Source organism: Myripristis murdjan, chromosome 17 (genome assembly GCF_902150065.1).
Source record: "Myripristis murdjan chromosome 17, fMyrMur1.1, whole genome shotgun sequence".
Lineage (NCBI taxonomy): Eukaryota > Metazoa > Chordata > Actinopteri > Holocentriformes > Holocentridae > Myripristis > Myripristis murdjan.
The window spans coordinates 27684078-27703819 of record NC_043996.1 but is presented as its reverse complement, the minus strand read 5'-3'; the positions used below and the strand labels follow the sequence as shown (position 1 = coordinate 27703819).

At 40.5% G+C, this 19742-nt stretch overlaps 3 protein-coding genes across 6 annotated transcripts in view; all 3 read right to left on the bottom strand.

The window, feature by feature from the left end:
* Positions 1 to 1274: 1274 nt before the first annotated feature.
* The window catches only part of LOC115375050 (cyclin-Y-like), a 58469-nt gene continuing 40001 nt past the window's right edge, over positions 1275 to 19742 (bottom strand). For all 4 annotated transcript variants that reach the window (XM_030074315.1, XM_030074317.1, XM_030074316.1 and 1 more), the window contains 3 exons: positions 5884 to 6050; positions 4642 to 4804; positions 1275 to 4361 (listed from right to left, as the gene is read on the bottom strand). In XM_030074315.1, the coding sequence (XP_029930175.1) occupies positions 4245 to 4361; positions 4642 to 4804; positions 5884 to 6050 (447 nt within the window). In that variant the 3' untranslated portion in view covers positions 1275 to 4244. The remainder of the gene's footprint in view (positions 4362 to 4641; positions 4805 to 5883; positions 6051 to 19742) is intronic.
* LOC115374786 (E3 ubiquitin/ISG15 ligase TRIM25-like) lies at positions 6271 to 18837 on the bottom strand. The gene is made up of 3 exons (XM_030073906.1): positions 17660 to 18837; positions 12320 to 12323; positions 6271 to 6357 (listed from the first exon to the last, which is right to left on the bottom strand). The coding sequence occupies exons 1-3, from the start codon at positions 18835 to 18837 to the stop codon at positions 6271 to 6273; spliced, it is 1269 nt and encodes a 422-aa protein (XP_029929766.1).
* On the bottom strand, positions 8276 to 9986 carry LOC115374787 (tripartite motif-containing protein 16-like). Its single transcript, XM_030073907.1, has one exon. The coding sequence runs from the start codon at positions 9950 to 9952 to the stop codon at positions 8276 to 8278; it is 1677 nt and encodes a 558-aa protein (XP_029929767.1). The 5' UTR covers positions 9953 to 9986.

Below are 19742 nucleotides of genomic sequence, written 5' to 3'. Positions count from 1 at the left end.
GTCAGTGAGTAAGTTAATGTGAAAAATAAGGCATTTTTAAGCCTTGTTATAACTTTATGGGGAGATATATATACCAATCGATTCACATTCAGATTTGTGTGGTATACTTTGTGGCCATGGCCTTCCTATGTGCAGTTTGGGCTCATTCTCCATTCATGCTGACAGGCACCTGCACTTACTAATCTGAACTAGTTGCCCAAAAGGTGTTACCAATATGGCCGCCAAGTGAACAGGCTTGGCCTAAAAGGACTTTGATAGAACTACATGAGTGCTTTCAATTCCAGTGAGCCACCTACTAGGCCTGTTGACCCTAATTAGGCATACACCCTTAATTGATTATACAGTAACTTGAATGCATTATATTTTAAGTCTAAATTTAGCCTTTGTAAGTCTCTTAAAAGTCCCCTGAAGCCACTATTTAAGGGGTTGTTTTTCAAAATGTTCTCCCGCGGGAGCATACCCTCATCATTTGTGATGCAGACAGTCTTATTGGATTTTTATGGAACTCAATATGGATATGAAATAAGAAACATTTCAGTCAAGGTGCACCTGAAAAGACTTATTTGACTTTAGCTTTTATTTAAGAGTCAAGATTAGAAAGTGGAGAGAGCCAGCCAAGAGATATATATGAGCCAAATTAGCCAAATTAAAAAAAAAAAAAAACAGACTGAAATAAAACAACAAATCTATTAGTGGCGTAAGACTTTTACACTGTACTGTAAAATGTTAAATCTGTTCAAAAATGTTGAAAAGCAATTTCTCAGTCTTTGTTTTCTGTTTGTGAAATTTTGTGCTTGCACGGTACGTTCGCGCACATCCTGTGCATCTCCTGGGGTCTAAGCCCCCCTTGTCCTTAAAACCTAGTGATGCCCCTGCAAGGAATTCAACTTTTCTAGTTATGTAACTTGCTCTCTGTGGAACTGCAGATCTTTGACAGCCTCAAAAGCACAATTTATAAGTTTATCACAGCAAACATTTTTCTCAGTTACAAAAAGAAAATTAAATTAAATCATCATGAAGACCTGAAAAGCATGAACATAACATGTATTTGAACAGGCTCCTTTGTAAACCGAAACTGGCAACCAGAGATAATCAGGATGTTTAACTTGTTTAAGGGCAAAGCAGTTTCAGGTTGAACAGACAATCGGTAATCAATGGCAGCTTGATGTCGGTGCCAGTGTTGTTAAACAAACAATACTTCTCTGTTGACTTCAAGAAATTCATAAAATCTATCTTGATTTTGCAAAAGAAACCAAATTACGAGACAAGGGGATTTCCTTTTATTAAAAACACAGCTCATATAAATATTTCACAATAGTTGTAATGTCCTCCAGGCTTTTATTACCTTTTGCCTTTTTACTTTGTACACTGTACAAAGTTCATTTGCAAAATAATCATCCTTTAGTGCTTCAGTTGACAGACGAATGATAAAAGCAAGAATGAAAAGTTGATTAGAAATTAGCCTTTGAACAGAAACCAACTGTACAATGAATATACAAAATGAAAAACTTGATTATGTGTACAGTGTCATCACTGTTAAGAACTTGGCTCAGTGGTCAGGGATTATGTTGAGAAAATTAGCATTGCTTGATAATGAGAATTCACAGAAGCGTTAAAACCACTTTTAAATTTAACAAAATAATAATAATAATAATAATAATAATAATAATAAAATGTTGGTCAACGATTGTTTATTTAAAGTATTCGCATGCCTATTTCAGAAATTTCAAAGCAATAAAGGAATACCTGTGTACTTATAACACCCCTTAGTGATTGATTCCTAATCATTCTCAAGGACACTTCAACAGGACTCATCCCTGCTGATGGTCGTACACTGGGGATCGTACCTGCAACAGCTCAGTTACAGACTGTCTTTCTAACAATAAACAACCTTAACATAGCTGAGGGGAGGGGGTGGAGGGGATATAAAGGCAAATGGGGGTGCAAAACTTTGCATTTTGGGGTCATTTAGTTGGTTTTCTGCCTTGATACGTGGCACTAGCTCTACTAGGTAAGCCACTGGGGCACTATGTTCTCACTACTAACAAACCGCAATGCAGTTCTCTCAGAATGCGACTGAAATTCACATTTTCAGGTATCTTGGTGTGGTGATTTTGGTGCCGCAGTCGCTCAAATGCCATTGCTATCACCTGCTCAAATGCACTAAACCAAATCTGTAAATGCTGCACATGTGGGGAGTGCACCTTTACACCATTTATGGGTGCAACAGACCAGCTGACTGTGGAAATAAGGAATAAATTCATCATTTAACTGCAGTAGTTACTAATTTTAATTGTCTTCCCTTTTGGATTAACCTCCTGTTCAGGATTTTCCATGTGTTTTTGCAACCACTTTGCCTTAAGTTGCCTAAAATTTAAAATCTCAGCTAGTCACTAGTGTCATTTAATTTAACACAACAATTTATTGCTTCCTGTGAGGCCACTTTCATCTCCTTGCCCCCTCACCACAGGGAAGTCAGAGGTCAGGTTCAGTGTTCCTGGAGCTAGTCTTGCTTAACGACACTCCAGCAGGGTTGTCCCTGGTTTCTATAGTTCAAGAGTGGTCTACTCATTATACCAACTGCTGCCCAACAGCAACAATGAGTGTCAGTCTGACCAAACCGAGGTGCTATAGCAAGAGCTGAATCACCAAAATCCCATCCTTTTCAGTGATTAAGGATACTACTAAGTATGTGTTAAAATAGCACCAGGCTGCTCTTTATTCCATTTCAGACAAACATGACAATAAAGTTTGAGATCTTAATGTATTTTGAAGTGGTCAGTATTTAATTTGTAAAGTGTTTAAACACTGGAGCAAAATGAACTTGCCTGTTTAGTTAGAGTATATATGTGAAATTTGATTTTCCCCAGATATTTTTCCACTCAGAAGCTCCCACATCACAACCCTCACACAACTTTACCTACACACAAATAGCTGATATAATCCAAAAGAAGTTGGTTCTTTAAATGAGCATTAATGCCACCTTAGCGAGACAATCCAAAAAAAATGACATAATAGAATCATTTTCTGTAACTCGAAAATCCACCAGATGTCGCCAGAGAGTGGTAATTTACTCTACTATAGGCTTCAATGCAGCCTCTAAAATAAATTTGTGCCCTATTTGCCTGTGGTATGAGCATGAATCGCAAACTCCTGAAATCAAAATCTGATGAATACTGAATCATAGTCTCTGCAAAATATGCTCTTATCATACATTGTAAAAATGTCACTCTTGACTGTGCATATCCTCACAATCTGAATTGGAATGTATTGCACCAATATCTGTGGGAATGTTGTATTATTTTTTATTCATTCTGGCCCTTTCCATCTGCACACATATGTGTTTGTCACTCTTTATAATTCCTATTTCAACCCTCAATATATCTTAAATGACACACATCAGAAAACATCAAAATATTAAACACACTACCTGAGTATCGGGAGGTACGCTAGAAATACTGTAAACCTTGGATATGAAGATTTTCAAAGGAGAAAACTTGCTAATGTTTTCATTCAGCTAAGACATGTCAAAGAAAATAACCAGTAAAAAGTCCAGTGCTACCCTGCAGTCCTTGAAATACTGCAGTTACTAGGGGGTTCGGGCAGCTGCAGCCACTGAAAATGGGGTTCAAATACTAAATTAAAATAAATAAAGTCCTTCCTTGGAAAGCCACAGAGACATCTCAAAGGCAGGTGTTGCCAAATCTTAATCTGAATAATCTGAGCACAGAGTAGTCCACACAAAACCAGAAAACTGTATGAAGAATCTTTCCTGAAAATGTTTAAGAACTGGCTTACAATGACCTCTTAAGAAGTTCAGAGATTATTTCTCATCTGTGGTAGCAAGCCATGATTTCCTTGTTGGTCCAAAGTCAGATGTTTCCCAAAGTACATACAACAAGCCACTAAACAAAGATGAATCCCTTCTGTCTCTCTATGTCATATGGAGCAGAGGAGTTGAGGCACTGTGAAGGCATCTGGTTAAGTTGAAAAGTCCTCTGGAATCCCCAAAACTACGAATGTGGTTTCAAGGTGTGGACTCAATTTTGACAGGCTGAGGTCCGGAGATTGGTTTGAGGTTTCAATCAGTGTTCAACTTCCACCTCTTGGTATCAAGACTGTGTTTTTTGTGGATCTTGGTTCTTGACCCAGGTTCAAACCTATGTTGGACCTTGCGTTTCAGGTTTCCCCACCCAGTCCATGTCTGCAGCCTGGTGCTAGTGTCTATGGCAGTTTGTTAGTGGTTAGGACAGGATCGCAGGTACCCATCTGATCCCACACAGATTGTCCATGCTGGCTGAGCGCTTCTTGGCAGCTCTCCGCACATCTTTGTACTTGTCATCACATAACCTGGAAATAGCCTGTAGAGATGACGCACAAAAATATCAGTGTGAAGGAATCAAAACACCACTTTCCATCTCCACATAGAGATGTTTAAGATCAGTAGACATCATTCCATTCATAAAAAATAATCCATGATACGATAAGTATTAATTTCCCAAGTTTTGGAGATAAATGACTTTAGTGAGCAATTTCAATGCCTTTATAACTGAGTCCATCAGTTTGGATAACAACTTCAGGTAAATGCCTGAAATGCAATGAAAGAAAGAGTGAGAATAGCTCCATGAATGAAAGACCCACCTCTAGTTTTTGGGCCTTATCCCTACTGAGTGGCTCCAGAGGGAAGCTGAGGTTGTTGGACTCGGACAGCGATCGCAGGTCAAAGTAGTACTTGGCGTAGACGCTGGACGGCACGTTGATGTTGAACTGCAGCAGCTCCAGGAACTGACGCTCCAGCTCGTTCCTGTTTGAGAAAGTAGATCCATAATCTCACATTTCACCTCATTCAGTGAATAAAGACGAGTGCATACTGTCATTAACATCACTGTTAAAATAAAGTACTGGGTCATTTAACTTGTTGACTATATCGCAAGGAAATGTCAGTACTTGGTGGTGTGACTGTTCATTTTCTTTGGTCTGTTGAAACTGCTGTATCTGATTTATTTAGGCCCACAGCACCTAATTACAACAGTGATTTACATCCATACAGAACATGATTTATGTCGGTTGCTATTATACTACGAAATGGGAGATATCTGCTGTATGAACATGCTGCTTGCTTGAAGGTCCGATAAATTGCCTGAAAAAAAAACACAAAAAAAAAAAAACACCATTTCTATAGTAGCAAGGCTCTAAATGACTGGATACTAAATAAGGAAAACAAATAAACAGTGTACATGTAGTCTGGGCATTTGGATTACATTTTTATATTGTTTTAGGTAAAAAACAAACAAACAAACAAACAAACAAAAAACAAAACAAACTATAACTCAAACCTAACCTAAAGGTTAATATTTGCTTTACATTCACTGAGTTGCAGACCACATCTGGGCAGCACAATCAATCAATACCGGGAAGCTACAATGGGGCAGCTGAGGGTTCAGTGTCTTGCTCAAGAGTTCCTCAACAGCAGTTGTTCATGGGAAGGTAACATTGCTTCCCTGTTCTGATGTTTTTGAGGACTGTGACCCCACTTTTGTCACAACGGTGACTTACCAATCATAATCCCACTATTATTAACCTCAGGCCTCCATTACCTCCTTGCTGAGCTCATACAAAACCAAAACCTAATCCTAAAATGAAGTTATTGTCAACTTTAACCCTGAGCCAAACTGAATCCCTTTTCTAATGTTAACCCTAAACCCAGTTCCTAACTCTGGAAAAGCCCCTTGAATGATTGAGGATCAGACAGAATGCCCTCAGCTTGGTGAAACTGTCCTAACTCTAAAGATTGAACACTCACGCCTGTTCTTAATAGGACAGATGCATGGCGACACGCACACGAACAAAATAACCTGACCACAGTGCCTCCCTGTTACTCACATGTCCTCCACAGTGATATCCTTGAGGATCTGGCAGTAGTCAACGTTCCAGACAGCCTGGTCGTCCCAGACCTTGGAGGCCAGCAGGATGGCGCCCAGGACGATCCTCTTCCAGTTCCCCGGACCGATGTCAATCTCCGCGTAGGTCAGGAGCCTCTCCAGGTAGACCTGCACCACCGCAAGGCAGAGTGACGTGTCAAAACTGCACAAACAGGGCAGACTTTATTCACATGGCACCTTAAAAACAAAGCACACAATCTATCCATCTATTTACACATGCATTTACAATCTCCTTCAGACTCACAGGGAGGGAGAGCTAAAAATGCACACACACACACACACACACACACACAAACAGACTGCATGACATTTTGGATACATGGGCTCATCACCAATTTACACACATGCCTGGCTTGTCTCTGTGCGTTACACTACAACACCCCCTGGAGGCGGCAGGAACACTGTGTGTGTGTGTGTGTGTGTGTGTGTGTGTGTGTGTGTGTGTGTGTGTCCAAGGCAAATCACTCTGAATTAATCAGACTGTGAATGAGGGTCATGTAAAAGTGGATGTGTGGTGAATATTACAAGCAGAAAACAGTGGGGTAAGGCTGAGGTAAGGATTTTTTATTTAGTGATATTCACATTACATTACACATTTTAGTCAATATCTGTACACATTCTGCTATAATACTCAATACCAGAGGATGCTCAGTATAATATATTCCTGCTGGAAACTGGGACTGTTTACAAGGCTACATCATTTCATTTCATTAATTTTTCTTCAGATTATATTTTTAGGACAACGAAGAGAATATATCTATGTATTGTATGTACGTATATATGTTGGAACTGATCAGCAGTTTTGCAGACATTATTCAATTCACAAACATGACCCAGAAATGACCAAACAAATTGATTATACCTCAGCAACTCAGTCTTGGTCCACACACACCCATTAAAAGTGCACATATATGTTTTAGAGAGGAAATCACTCCAGTCGTAACGAAATTAATCTCAATCCTTTTTTTGAAATGACATCAAAAGAAAAGCTGATTAAAAGAGCTTCATTCATTTGTGTAAACATGCACTTTGTTACCACATTCAATCACTAAAAGCTGATAAGGGACTCGTGCTCAATCCCTCAATTTAAATATTCACTTTATTTACAGAATCCATCTGTTAAATCTGCATGTCAACACTGCAGGGAAACATATATACGCTTTCCCTAGTTATAATATACTGATTACATTTGTAGTACATTTTCCTGCAAAAGAAACAGTTTCACAATGTGATATGCACAAATGGCTGTTTGGCTAAGATGACCTAAGTAGTTAGCATAAGAAATAATAATAATAATAATAATTAGGGTTGTCCCGATCCGATCATGTGATCGGAAATCGGGGCCGATCACATGACTGAAGACTCGATCGGGACTCGGACGTTATGTCCCGATCAGGTATCGGATAAATAATATATATACATATGTATATTTATTGTTATTATTTTTAATCACATTTTCAATATATGGGCTATTAGTGATAAAAAATAAATGAGAATAAAATACCAACGTTTACAGGCCGGGTCTGTCTGTGACAGACACCACTGACCAGCGCATGCGCGGAACACGGCAGCATGCAGCAGTTTGTTTTGAAGCTGAGGCGCGTGATATCAGAGAAACTCTAATACAGTAGACGGGCTCTGGTGATATGCTGCTACTATCACGGACGGAATCGCGGAATTAGCCAAATAAAACGGAAACCGACTCCAAAAGGCAGATAAACTTTCCAGCTACAGCAGCGCACTGACATAGATTGTGAAACATAGCGAAGAGGTGCTACTCCGCTGTATTTTTCGCTGGCTAACAGCAGCACACTGGCTTAGCTTGTCTATTCAGAGAAGAGGTATCACTTTGGCTTATTTTTCGATCTATGTTATCACATGCATACTACTGCTCATTCATTGGTAGCTGAATTGTTAGGTCTGTTTGATAAGCAATTTACATTGTTAAAACAAATAATAATTTAACATATTGTTACAGCAAAAAGTACTCTGTCAACCCTCAGGTGAAATAATTACTGATACATCCTCCTATCATTTTTGTTCAATCATTAATAACATATAATTTCCTGGTTTTATAGAAGTATCGGATCGGGACTCGGTATCGGCAGATACTCAAAATCAAATGGCTCGGACTCGGGGGCAAAAAAACGTGATCGGGACATCCCTAATAATAATAATAATAATAATTTAAAAAAGCCACTGTCACTGAACAGATAAAGAGCGCCACCTAGAGAAACTCCATCAGCAGAACACTGTTTGAAAAGTGACGAGTGTAGCACAGAAACTCCACAGAAAAAAATAGTAAATCACATTACCACTTTAATATCTCCTATCTAGTTGAGATTACACAGCTCAGCAGTGTCACCAAAGGAATATGTAAGCCCAAGTCCAGCGTAGAGAGGCTGAGTGAATGTGGTCTGGACTCTGTGGAGGAGAGTCATGGTTTCAGAGACGCTGTAGAAGGACAGAATACCTGCTCTGTGATCCAGGTACACTCCCACTCTGGAGGACACAGGGACTGATATGGGAGTCTTGATGTTGTTATGTTTGAATTTGCAACTACCATTTAAACAATCCAGTGTCCAAGATTTGTCATTGTGTCCAAATACACATGAATCATAATTCCCTGTTCTGCTAATATCTTTATATGAGACCGCTATATAAGCTTGTTCCCCCTTCCACTTCACCTCCCAGTAACAACGTCCAGTCAGACTCTCTCTACTCAGGACCTGCCACCCTGTAAGAAATCTATCTGGGTGGCTCAGACTTGGCTGTTCTGCTCTCATTAATGTTGCTTTTCTGTCTCCCTCAGATACTGAAATATTTTTGAATGCTGTGTTTGGATCCAGTGTGATGTGACATGAATATTGTAAGAATTCATCTCTGGTCTTGGGCTCTGGTTGTGACAGTAAAACATCCACTCCAGTCACTGTCAGTGAGATCTTGGACCATTCCTCACTAAGAAGGTCCTGTAGTTTCTCTCTCAGCTCTGACACAGCTGCAGTCACATCCTCAAAGTAGCTCAGAGGACGGATGTTGGTGCTGGGTGGGTCTGTAGATTCACTGAGACATGAGAGCGAGGGGTAATTCTGTAGAAAATGGATGTGATCCTCTGTGTGTGAGAGCTGCTCCAGCTCAGCGTCTTTCCTCCTCAGCTCAGCGATCTCCTGCTTCAGCTTCTCCTGAACTTCTTCAGCCCGACTCACTTCCTCTTTCTGCTGGGATCTGATCTGCTGCTTCATATCAGACCTTCTTTTCTCAATCAAACTGATCAGCTCAGTGAAGATCTCCTCACTGTCCTCCACTGCTTTATCAGCAGAGCGATTGATGGCTTCCACCTCCTGCTGAAGCACCTTCACGTCTTTCTCTGTGTCCTGGATTCTCTGCTGGATTTTTTGCTGACTCACCCCGAGCTCTTTCTGCCTCTCGGTCCATTCTGCTGCAGCTGAGACTGTGTCGTGGCCTTTATGTTCATCCATGGAGCAGAGATAACAGATACACTGCTGATCAGTACGGCAGAAAATCTTCATCACCTCATTATGACGAGAACAAATGTTCTCCTGAAGCTGCTTGAATGGATTTACCAGCTTGTGTTTTTCAAAGGCAGGGGATTGATAGTGAGGCTGGAGGTGGTGCTCACAGTAAGAGGCCAGACACACCAGACAGGACTTGAGGGCTTTCAGTTTCCTCCCAGTGCAGGCATCACAGGCCACATCTCCAGGTCCAGCGTAGCAGAGATCAGGAGGAGCAGCTTGGAGTCCCGTCTTCTTCATTTCCTCCAGTAACTCTACTAACACGGTACTTTTCATCAGGACAGGTCTTGGTGTGAAGGTTTGACTGCACTGCGGGCAGCTGTAGATTTTCTTCTGCTCCTTTCCATCCCAGCAGTCTTTAATACAGCTCATGCAGTAGCTGTGTCCACAGGGAATAGTCACCGGATCCTTCAGCAGATCCAGACAAATCGAACAGCAAAACTTTGCCGAGTCCATCTGAGCTCCTCGCTGCTCCATTTCACTTCTTTGACTGAGAGCACCACAAAATCTCCAATTACTGTCTGTCACTGTTTCTTAGACCAGCAAGAGGAGGGAGGGGTTATCAGGGCCTGCTTTGTTCCAGGAAGAGGAGTGGTTTTAAAGAGGCAGTGTGTATGTGTGTGTGTGTGTGAGAGAGAGAGAGAGTGAGAGAGAGAGAGAGAGGGGTGTGTGTGTGTGTGTGTGTATGTTTAGTCCTCATTTAAAGTATGAAATAACAATTATGACCACCAAAATGAAATAACTACACTCTCAGTGATTTGACTGGATTAGCTTATTGTGCATTATTATAAGATTGAACAGTATCAACCCCACTAGAGAAATGGACAACAGACATAAAACCACATACCACCTGACATCACAGTTTTTCCTGATTGATAAGACACATTTCTTGACATTTTGTTCTATTTCCCAAGATCTTTAACACAAATGCAAAACTGCTGACTCATCTTCACCAACTTCAGACTCCCATGTCAAAATCAAACTTTCCACTCAAACAGAAAGATATCGTCCACAACCCACCAAGTACACACACGCACGCACACACACACACACACACACACATAAACACACATATATATATACACTAGAGAATGGCCTTTACACATTGAAAACACTGCTGTAATTACGTGATACTGCAAGAAATAATGGCACTTGTTTTGTTTGTTTGTTTGTTTGTTTTTTTCATTTATTTCCCCCAGAACCAGCACTTTACATGATGAACACAATATAGAGACACAACCCATGCATACATTTCCAAAATTTGTGATGTAGTGCAATAAACTGAAAAAAAAAAATGTAATATAAAAATATATAGATGACAAAGACACTGGAGAATAGAAAATTAATTTCCATGTACTTTTCAATATAAACTACGGATAAAAACACACAAACGAACACAGTGTTTGTATGTAAAGGAAGAACTTACCATAATGGTAATGCTTCCTTTTACAGTCCCCTAATTACTATGTATTTACCTGGTAAATATAGGGCAAAATAATTAATTCATTCATTAAATTAAAGTATTAATATAATATTATGGTATTATTAAAATTTTATTATATTCTTGAAGTAATTAGGTTGGTATAAGGTAGTTTGTTTGTTTCCATGGTATTACCAGGCTCTTAACATGTAATAGATTATTGCCTTTACCATGCGATCGACACAAACTTGTACCATATTAAACCATCATAACTACCTACTTAGCTGTGGTGACGGGTAATAGTGGAGGTTTTTTATCAGTATTTCAACTGATTCTCTGTATTTACCTACTTATTTACCAGTAGTAATTATCCAATAATGTAGTACAATTCTCCATGTATTAACCAGTTAAATACCTAGTAATTAGGGGACTGTAAAAGGAAGCAATTCATTCTGTGTCAGCATCCTGTCTGTGGGTTGGGTCAGGCCAGAGACTCTCATTAACATCACACTGATGGGCAAAAGTCCCTCTATGTCTTATCCTCCCCTGGCAAACCTGAACCAGAATATCGAAACAAGCCTCCTCGTGGGCTGGAGGAGGTAAACACAGATGTAAGGGTTTTGGGCACAGACCTCCCACCACAATGCTGGGGAAAGAACTCCTCTATGGGGTTTGGCAACAGAGAACAAACATTTTTTTCATTGCCAAGACACATTTCTTGATATTTTGCTCCATTTCCCAGAACTCTAAACACAAATGCAAAACTGCATACTCATCTTTCACAAACTTCAAACCTCCATGTCAAAACCAAAGTCTCCACTTGGAACAGTGTAATCTTCCATCTTAACCTTCGGACATCACACACAAGCCATGAAATACACACACATTACAGACAGTGGTGGAGGAACTGTTCAGACCTTTTACTTGAGCAAAACTAGCAATACACAGTATGAATATAGTGTGTTACAAGTAAAAGTTCTGCAGTCAAAATCTTACCTAAATAAAAGCACAATAGAATTTACATTAAGATATACTTAAAGCAGAGAAGGTAAACATGCTCATTATGCAGAATGGCATGTGTTCATCACTTTAGCATGAAGTGCAAAGCAGGAACACTACAGAAATGAATGCTCACATCAAAGATGGAAACAAAATAAAAGTCAACTACTTCCATTTTGTTAACTCATATCTATTTGAGCTTACACAGCTCAGCAGTGGCTCCATTACCAACATCAAATCTTGGAAGCCAGAACCCAGCATGGAGAGGCTGAGTGAATGTGGTCAGGACTCTGTGGAGGAGAGTCATGGTTTTAGAGATGCTGTAGAAGGACAGAATACCTGCTCTGTGATCCAGGTACACTCCCACTCTGGAGGACACAGGGAGCGGGATTTCAGTTTTGATATTGTTGTGTCTGAAGTGACAGTTCATGTTGTAACAAAACAATGCCCAAGATTTGTCATTGCATCCAAATGCACATGCATCCCTGGTTCCTTTTCTGCTGATATCCTTATATGAGACTGCTATATAAACTCTACCCTTCCACTCCACCTCCCAGTAACAATGTCCAGTCAGACTCTCTCTACTCAGGACCTGAGACAGTTCATCAAACCTCTCTGGGTGAGGAGGGTAAATCTCTTCTTTTGCCATTAACTCTGCTTTTCTGGACCACTTTCGTAATGACAGGTGTCTGTGTGCCGTGTTTCGATCCAGTCTCATTTGACATGAATATTGTAAAAATTCATTTCTGGTCTTGGGCTCTGGAGGTAGGAGAAAGACGTCCACTTTAGTGAGTCCCGGTGAGATCTTGGACCATTCCTCACCAAGAACATCCTGTAGTTTTTCTCTCAGCTCTGACACAGCTGCAGTCACATCCTCAAAAGAGCGCAGAGGACAGATATTGATGCTGGGTGAGTGTGTAGATTCACTGAGACATGAGAGCGAGGGGTAATTCTGTAGAAAATGGATGTGATCCTCTGTGTGTGAGAGCTGCTCCAGCTCAGCGTCTTTCCTCCTCAGCTCAGCGATCTCCTGCTTCAGCTTCTCCTGAACTTCTACAGCCCGACTCACTTCCTCTTTCTGCTGGGATCTGATCTGCTGTTTCACATCAGACCTTCTTTTCTCAATCTTAGTGATCATCTCAGTGAAGATCTCCTCACTGTCCTCCACTGCTTTATCAGCAGAGCGATTGATCTCCTCCACCTCCTGCTGAAGCACCTTCACGTCTTTCTCTATGTCCTGGATTCTCTGCTGGAGTTTTTGCCGACTCACCTCGAGCTCTTTCTGCTTCTCAGTCCATTCTGCTGGAGCTGAGACTGTGTGGTGGCCTTTATGTTCTTCCATGGAGCAGAGATAACAGATACACTGCTGATCAGTGCGGCAGAAAATCTTCATCACCTCATTATGACGAGAACAAATGTTCTCCTGAATTTTTGCAGAGGGTTTGATCAGCTTGTGTTTCTTTAATGGAGCAATATCATAGTGAAGCTGGAGGTGGTGCTCACAGTAAGAGGCCAGACACACCTGACAGGACTTGAGGGCTTTTCGCTTTCTTGTAGTGCAGAAATCACAGGCCACATCTCCAGGTCCAGCATAGCAGAGATCAGGAGGAGCAGCTTGGAGTCTTGTCTTTCTCACTTCTTCCACTACATCTTCTAACATGGTGTTTTTCAACAGGACAGGCCTTGGCGTGAAGGTTTGACTGCACTGTGGGCAGCTGTAGATTTCCTTGTGCTCCTCTCCATCCCAGCAGTCTTTAATACAGCTCATGCAGTAGCTGTGTCCACAGGGAATAATCACCGGATCCTTCAGCAGATCCAGACAGATCGAACAGCAAAACTTTGCCGAGTCCATCTGAGCTCCTTGCTGCTCCATTTCACTTCTTTGACTGAGAGCACCACAAAATCTCCAATTACTGTCTCTCCCTTTTTTTTAGACCAGCAAGAGGAGGGAGGGGTTATCAGGGCCTGTTTCGTTTCAGAAAGAGGAGTGGTTTTAAAGAGGCAGTGTATGTATCCGTGTATGTGTGTGTGTGTGTGTGTGTGTGTGTGTTTAGTCCTCATTTAAAGTGTCAAATGACAATTGTGACAAATAAATCTGAAATAACTACACTCTTAGTCAGTGACCTGAGTGGATAAGCCTATTATACAGTTTTATAAACAGTATCAAGCCCACTAGAGAAATGGACAGCAGACATAAAACCCCATACCACCTGACATCACCGTTTTTCCTTATTGCTAAGACACATTTCTTCACATTTTGCTCCACATGCTCTTACCAGAAATGCAAAACTGCTCACTCATTTTAACTGACTTCAGGCTCCCATGTCAAAACCAAACTTTCCACTCAAAACAGAAGGGCATCACCCACAACCCACCAAGTACACACACACACACACACTCACACTAGAGAATGGCCTTTACACATTGAAAAAATTGCTGTAATTATGTGCTACTGCAATAAATAATGGTACTTGTTTTATTATTATTATTATTATTATTATTATTATTATTATTAATATCATTATTATTATCATTGTTTCCCCCAGAACCAGCACTTTACATGATGAACACGACATAGAGACACAATCCATGTGCTATGGTGCAACAAACTGAAAAAAAAAAAGTAATATAAAAATATACAGATGACAAAGACACTGGAGAATAGAAAATTAATTTTCATGTACTTTTCAATATAAACTACGGTAAAAATGTGCGTCATTTCACTTCTTTGACTGTGAGCACCACACAATTTCCAATTACTGACTCTCCTGATGAAGATGTAGCCTAACTATCAAAATGCGTCGGGTCTCCCAGCTTGAATAAAGGATTTTAATATTCACACTCCAGAGTGCCTCGGGACCTCCTTTCTTACTAAAATGTGCTTCATGACACATTTTAGTAAGACAGTCAGTTTTCTCTTAACTTGTTTCTGGACATTTTTCCCTTGAAGAGCACCTGAGTTTAGCGTTTCAAACATTTCAAACACTGAGCCCCTGAAGCACTCACCCCCACCCCTTCTTTTCTGTTACCCTCTTGCTGTTTTTTAGAACAGCAAGAAGAAGGGAGGGGTTATCAGGGCGTGCTTCGTTACAGGAAGTGTTTTTAAGAGGCAGTGTGTGTATGTGTGTGTGTGTGTGTGTGTGTGTGTGTGTGTGTGTGTGTGTTTGTTTAGTCCTCATTTAAAGTGTGAAATGACAGTTGTGACAAATACTCTCTCAGTCCGTGACTTGACTGGATAAGACTATTATGCAGTTTTATAAGATTAAACAGTATCAGACACTTTTCTTGACATTTTTGGGGGGTTAATTTTACTCCATTACCCAAAACTTTTAACACAAATGCAAAACTGCTCACTCATCTTCACCAACTTCAGACTCCCATGTCAAAACCAAACTTTCCACTCAAAACAGAAAGACATCACCCACAACCAGGGCATAAAATTAACACTCGCCAAGCGCCAATGGCGGGTAAAAAAATAGTTTGGCATGTAAAACAAAAAGACACACCAGCCAGTGGCCGATGGAAAATTTTGAATTGCATTTGAGTTTTTCCGTGCTATTTTGACCAATAGAAACGCAGCAAAAAACGCAGCAAAAAATCTACAAACAACAGTCAGGCAGGAGTTTTGCTGCCTTCTAAATGTTTAAGAACAAGGTTTAAAAGCACACACACACACACACACACACACACACACACACACACACAGAGAGAGAGAGAGAGAGAGAGAGAGAGAGAGAGAGAGAGAGAGAGATACACTACAGAATGGCCTTTACACATTGAAAACACTGCTGTAATTATGTGATACTGCAGTAAATAATAGCACTTTTTTTTTTTCATTTATTTCCCCCAGAATCAGCACTTTACATGATGAACACAATATAGAGACACAATCCATGCATACATTTCCAAAATTTGCGATGTTGTGCAATAAACTGAAAAGAAGATGTAATATAAAAATATACAAATGACAAAGTCACTGGAGAATAGAAAGTTAATTTTCATATACTTTTCGATATAAACTACCGTAAATAAACAAAAAACAAACACAGTGTTCCCCTAATTACTATGTATTTACCTGGTAAATATAGGGCAAAATAATTAATTCATTCATTAAATTAAAGTATTAATATAATATTATGGTATTATTAAAATTTTTATTATATTCTTGAAGAAATTAGGTTGGTATAAGGTAGTTTGTTTGTTTCCATGGTATTACCAGGCTCTTAACATGTAATAGATTATTGCCTTTACCATGCGATCGACACAAACTTGTACCATATTAAACCGTCACAACTACCTACTTAGGTGAGGTGACGGGTAATAGTGGAGGTTTTTATCAGTATTTCAACTGATTCTCTGTATTTACCTACTTATTTACTAGTAGTAATTATCCAATAATGTAGTACAATTCTCCATGTATTAACCAGGTAAATACTTAGTAATTAGGGGACTGTAAAAGGAAGCAATTCATTCTGTGTCAGCATCCTGTCTGTGGGTTGGGTCAGGCCAGAAACTCTCATTAACATCACACTGATGGGCAAAAGTCCCTCTATGTCTTATCCACCCCTGGCAAACCTGAACCAGAATATCGAAACAAGCCTCCTCGTGGGCTGGAGGAGGTAAACACAGATGTAAGGGTTTTGGGCACAGACCTCCCACCACAATGCTGGGGGAAAAACTCCTCTATGGGGTTTGGCAACAGAGAATAAACATTTTCTTCATTGCCAAGACACATTTCTTGATATTTTGCTCCATTTCCCAAAACTCTAAACACAAATGCAAAACTGCATACTCATCTTTCATAAACTTCAAACCTCCATGCCAAAACCAAAGTCTCCACTTGAAACAGTGTAATCTTCCATCTTAACCTTCGGACATCACATACAAGCCATGAAATACACACACATTACAGACAGTGGTGGAGGAACTGTTCAGACCTTTTACTTGAGCAAAACTAGTATTATACTTTATTCAACATGTTAAAAAAGACAGGGATAAACAAACAGAAGTATGAAATATAAACAATATGAGCAAACAAAAGCTAAATTGACGATCGTCAACCAAGATAATATAGTTCATGTTCAAAAGGTGTAGGAAGAAGCCAGCAGTAAAAATCTTATCTAAATAAAAGCACAAAAGAATTTGCATGTGTTCATCACATTAGCATGTAATACAGAGCAGGAACACTACAGAAATGAATGCTTACATCAAAGATGGAAACAAAATAAAAGTCAACTACTTCCATTTTGTTAACTCATATCTATTTGAGCTTACACAGCTCAGCAGTGGGTACATTACCAACATCAAATCTTGGAAGCCAAAGTCCAGCATAGAGAGGCTGAGTGAATGTGGTCAGGACTCTGTGGAGGAGAGTCATGGTTTTAGAGACGCTGTAGAAGGACAGAATACCTGCTCTGTGATCCAGGTACACTCCCACTGTGGAACACACAGGGACCAGGAGTTTAGTTTTGATATTGTTGTGTTTGAAGTGACACTTATTGTTGTAATAAAACAATGCCCAAGATTTGTCATTGCATCCAAATCCACATGCATCCCTGGTTCCTTTTCTGCTGATATCCTTATATGAGACTGCTATTGAAACTCCCCCTTTCCACTTCACCTCCCAGTAACAATGTCCGGTCAGACTCTCTCTACTCAGGACCTGACAGCATGCGGTAAACCTCTCTGGGTGAGGAAAGTAAATCTGTTCTTTTGTCATTAATTTTGCTTTTCTGGACCACTTTTGTAATAACAGGCGTCTGTGTGCTGTGTTTGGATCCAGTCTCATTTTACATGAATATTGTAAAAATTCTTTTCTGGTCTTGGGCTCTTGAGGTACGTGAAAGACGTCTACATTAGTGAGTCCCGGTGAGATCTTGGACCATTCCTCAGTAGGAAGGTCCTGTAGTTTTTCTCTCAGCTCTGACACAGCTGCAGTCACATCCTCAAAGTAGCTCAGAGGACGGATGTTGGTGCTGGGTGGGTCTGTAGATTCACTGAGACATGAGAGCGAGGGGTAATTCTGTAGAAAATGGATGTGATCCTCTGTGTGTGAGAGCTGCTCCAGCTCAGCGTCTTTCCTCCTCAGCTCAGCGATCTCCTGCTTCAGCTTCTCCTGAACTTCTTCAGCCCGACTCACTTCCTCTTTCTGCTGGGATCTGATCTGCTGCTTCACATCAGACCTTCTTTTCTCCATCAAAGTGATCAGCTGAGTGAAGATCTCCTCACTGTCCTCCACTGCTTTATCAGCAGAGCGATTGATCTCCTCCACCTCCTGCTGAAGCACCTTCACGTCTTTCTCTGTGTCCTGGATTCTCTGCTGGATTTTTTGTCGAATCACCCCGAGCTCTTTCTGCCTCTCTTTCCTTTCTGCTGCAGCTGAGACTGTGTCATGGCCTTTATGTTCATCCACGGAGCAGAGATAACAGATACACTGCTGATCAGTACGGCAGAACATCTTCATCACCTCATCATGATTAGAGCAGATGTTCTCCTGAAGATTTGTGGAGGGTTTCATCAGTTTGTGTTTCTTTAATGGAGCGATATCATAGTGAGGCTGGAGGTGATGCTCACAGTAAGAGGCCAGACACGCCAGACAGGACTTGAGGGCTTTTCGCTTTCTTGTAGTGCAGAAATCACAGGCCACATCTCCAGGTCCAGCATAGCAGAGATCAGGAGGAGCAGCTTGGAGTCTTATTTTTCTCACTTTTTCCACTACATCTTGTAACATGGTGTTTTTCCCCAGGACAGGTCTTGTTGTGAAGGTTTGACTGCACTGGGGGCAGCTGTAGATTTCCTTGTGCTCCTCTCCATCCCAGCAGTCTGTAATACAGCTCATGCAGTAGCTGTGTCCACAGGGAATCATCACCGGATCCTTCAGCAGATCCAGACAGATCGAACAGCAAAACTTTGCCGAGTCCATCTGAGCTCCTTGCTGCTCCATTTCACTTCTTTGACTGAGAGCACCACACAATTTCCAATTACTGTCTCTCCCCTTTTCTTAGACCAGCAAGAGGAGGGAGGAGTTATCAGGGCCTGCTTTGTTTCAGAAAGAGGAGTGGTTTTAAGAGGCAGTGTGTGTATGTGTGTGTGTTTAGTCCTCATTTAAAGTGTGAAATGACATTTGTGACAAATAAATCTGAAATAACTACTCTCTCAGTCCGTGACTTGACTGGATAAGACTATTATGCAGTTAAATAAGATTAAACAGGATCAACCCCACCAGAGAAATGGACAGCAGACATAAAACCCCATACCACCTGACATCACAGTTTTTCCTGATTGATAAGACACATTTCTTGACATTTTGTTCCATTTCCCAAAACTTTGAACACAAATGCAAAACTGCTGACTCAACCAACTTCAGACTCCCATGTCAAAACCAAACTGTCCACTCAAAACAGAAAGACATCGCCCACAACCCACCAAATACACACACAGACACACACACACACACACACACACACACACACACACACACACACACAAACATAAGCACACACTACAGAATTGCCTTTACACATTGAAAACACTGCTGTAATAACTTGATACTGCAATAAATAATGGTGCTTGTTTCTTTTTTTCATTTCCCCAAAACCAATTCTTTGTATGATGACCATAATATAAAGACACAATACATGCATACATTTTCAAAATTTGCTCTATAGTGTAATAACCTGAACAATATAGATGTAAAAGGAAGCAATTCATTCTGTGTCAGCATCCTGTCTGTGGGTTGGGTCAGGCCAGAGACTCTCATTAACATCACACTGATGGGCAAAAGTCCCTCTGTGTCTTATCCTCCCCTGGCAAACCTGAACCAGAATATCGAAACAAGCCTCCTCGTGG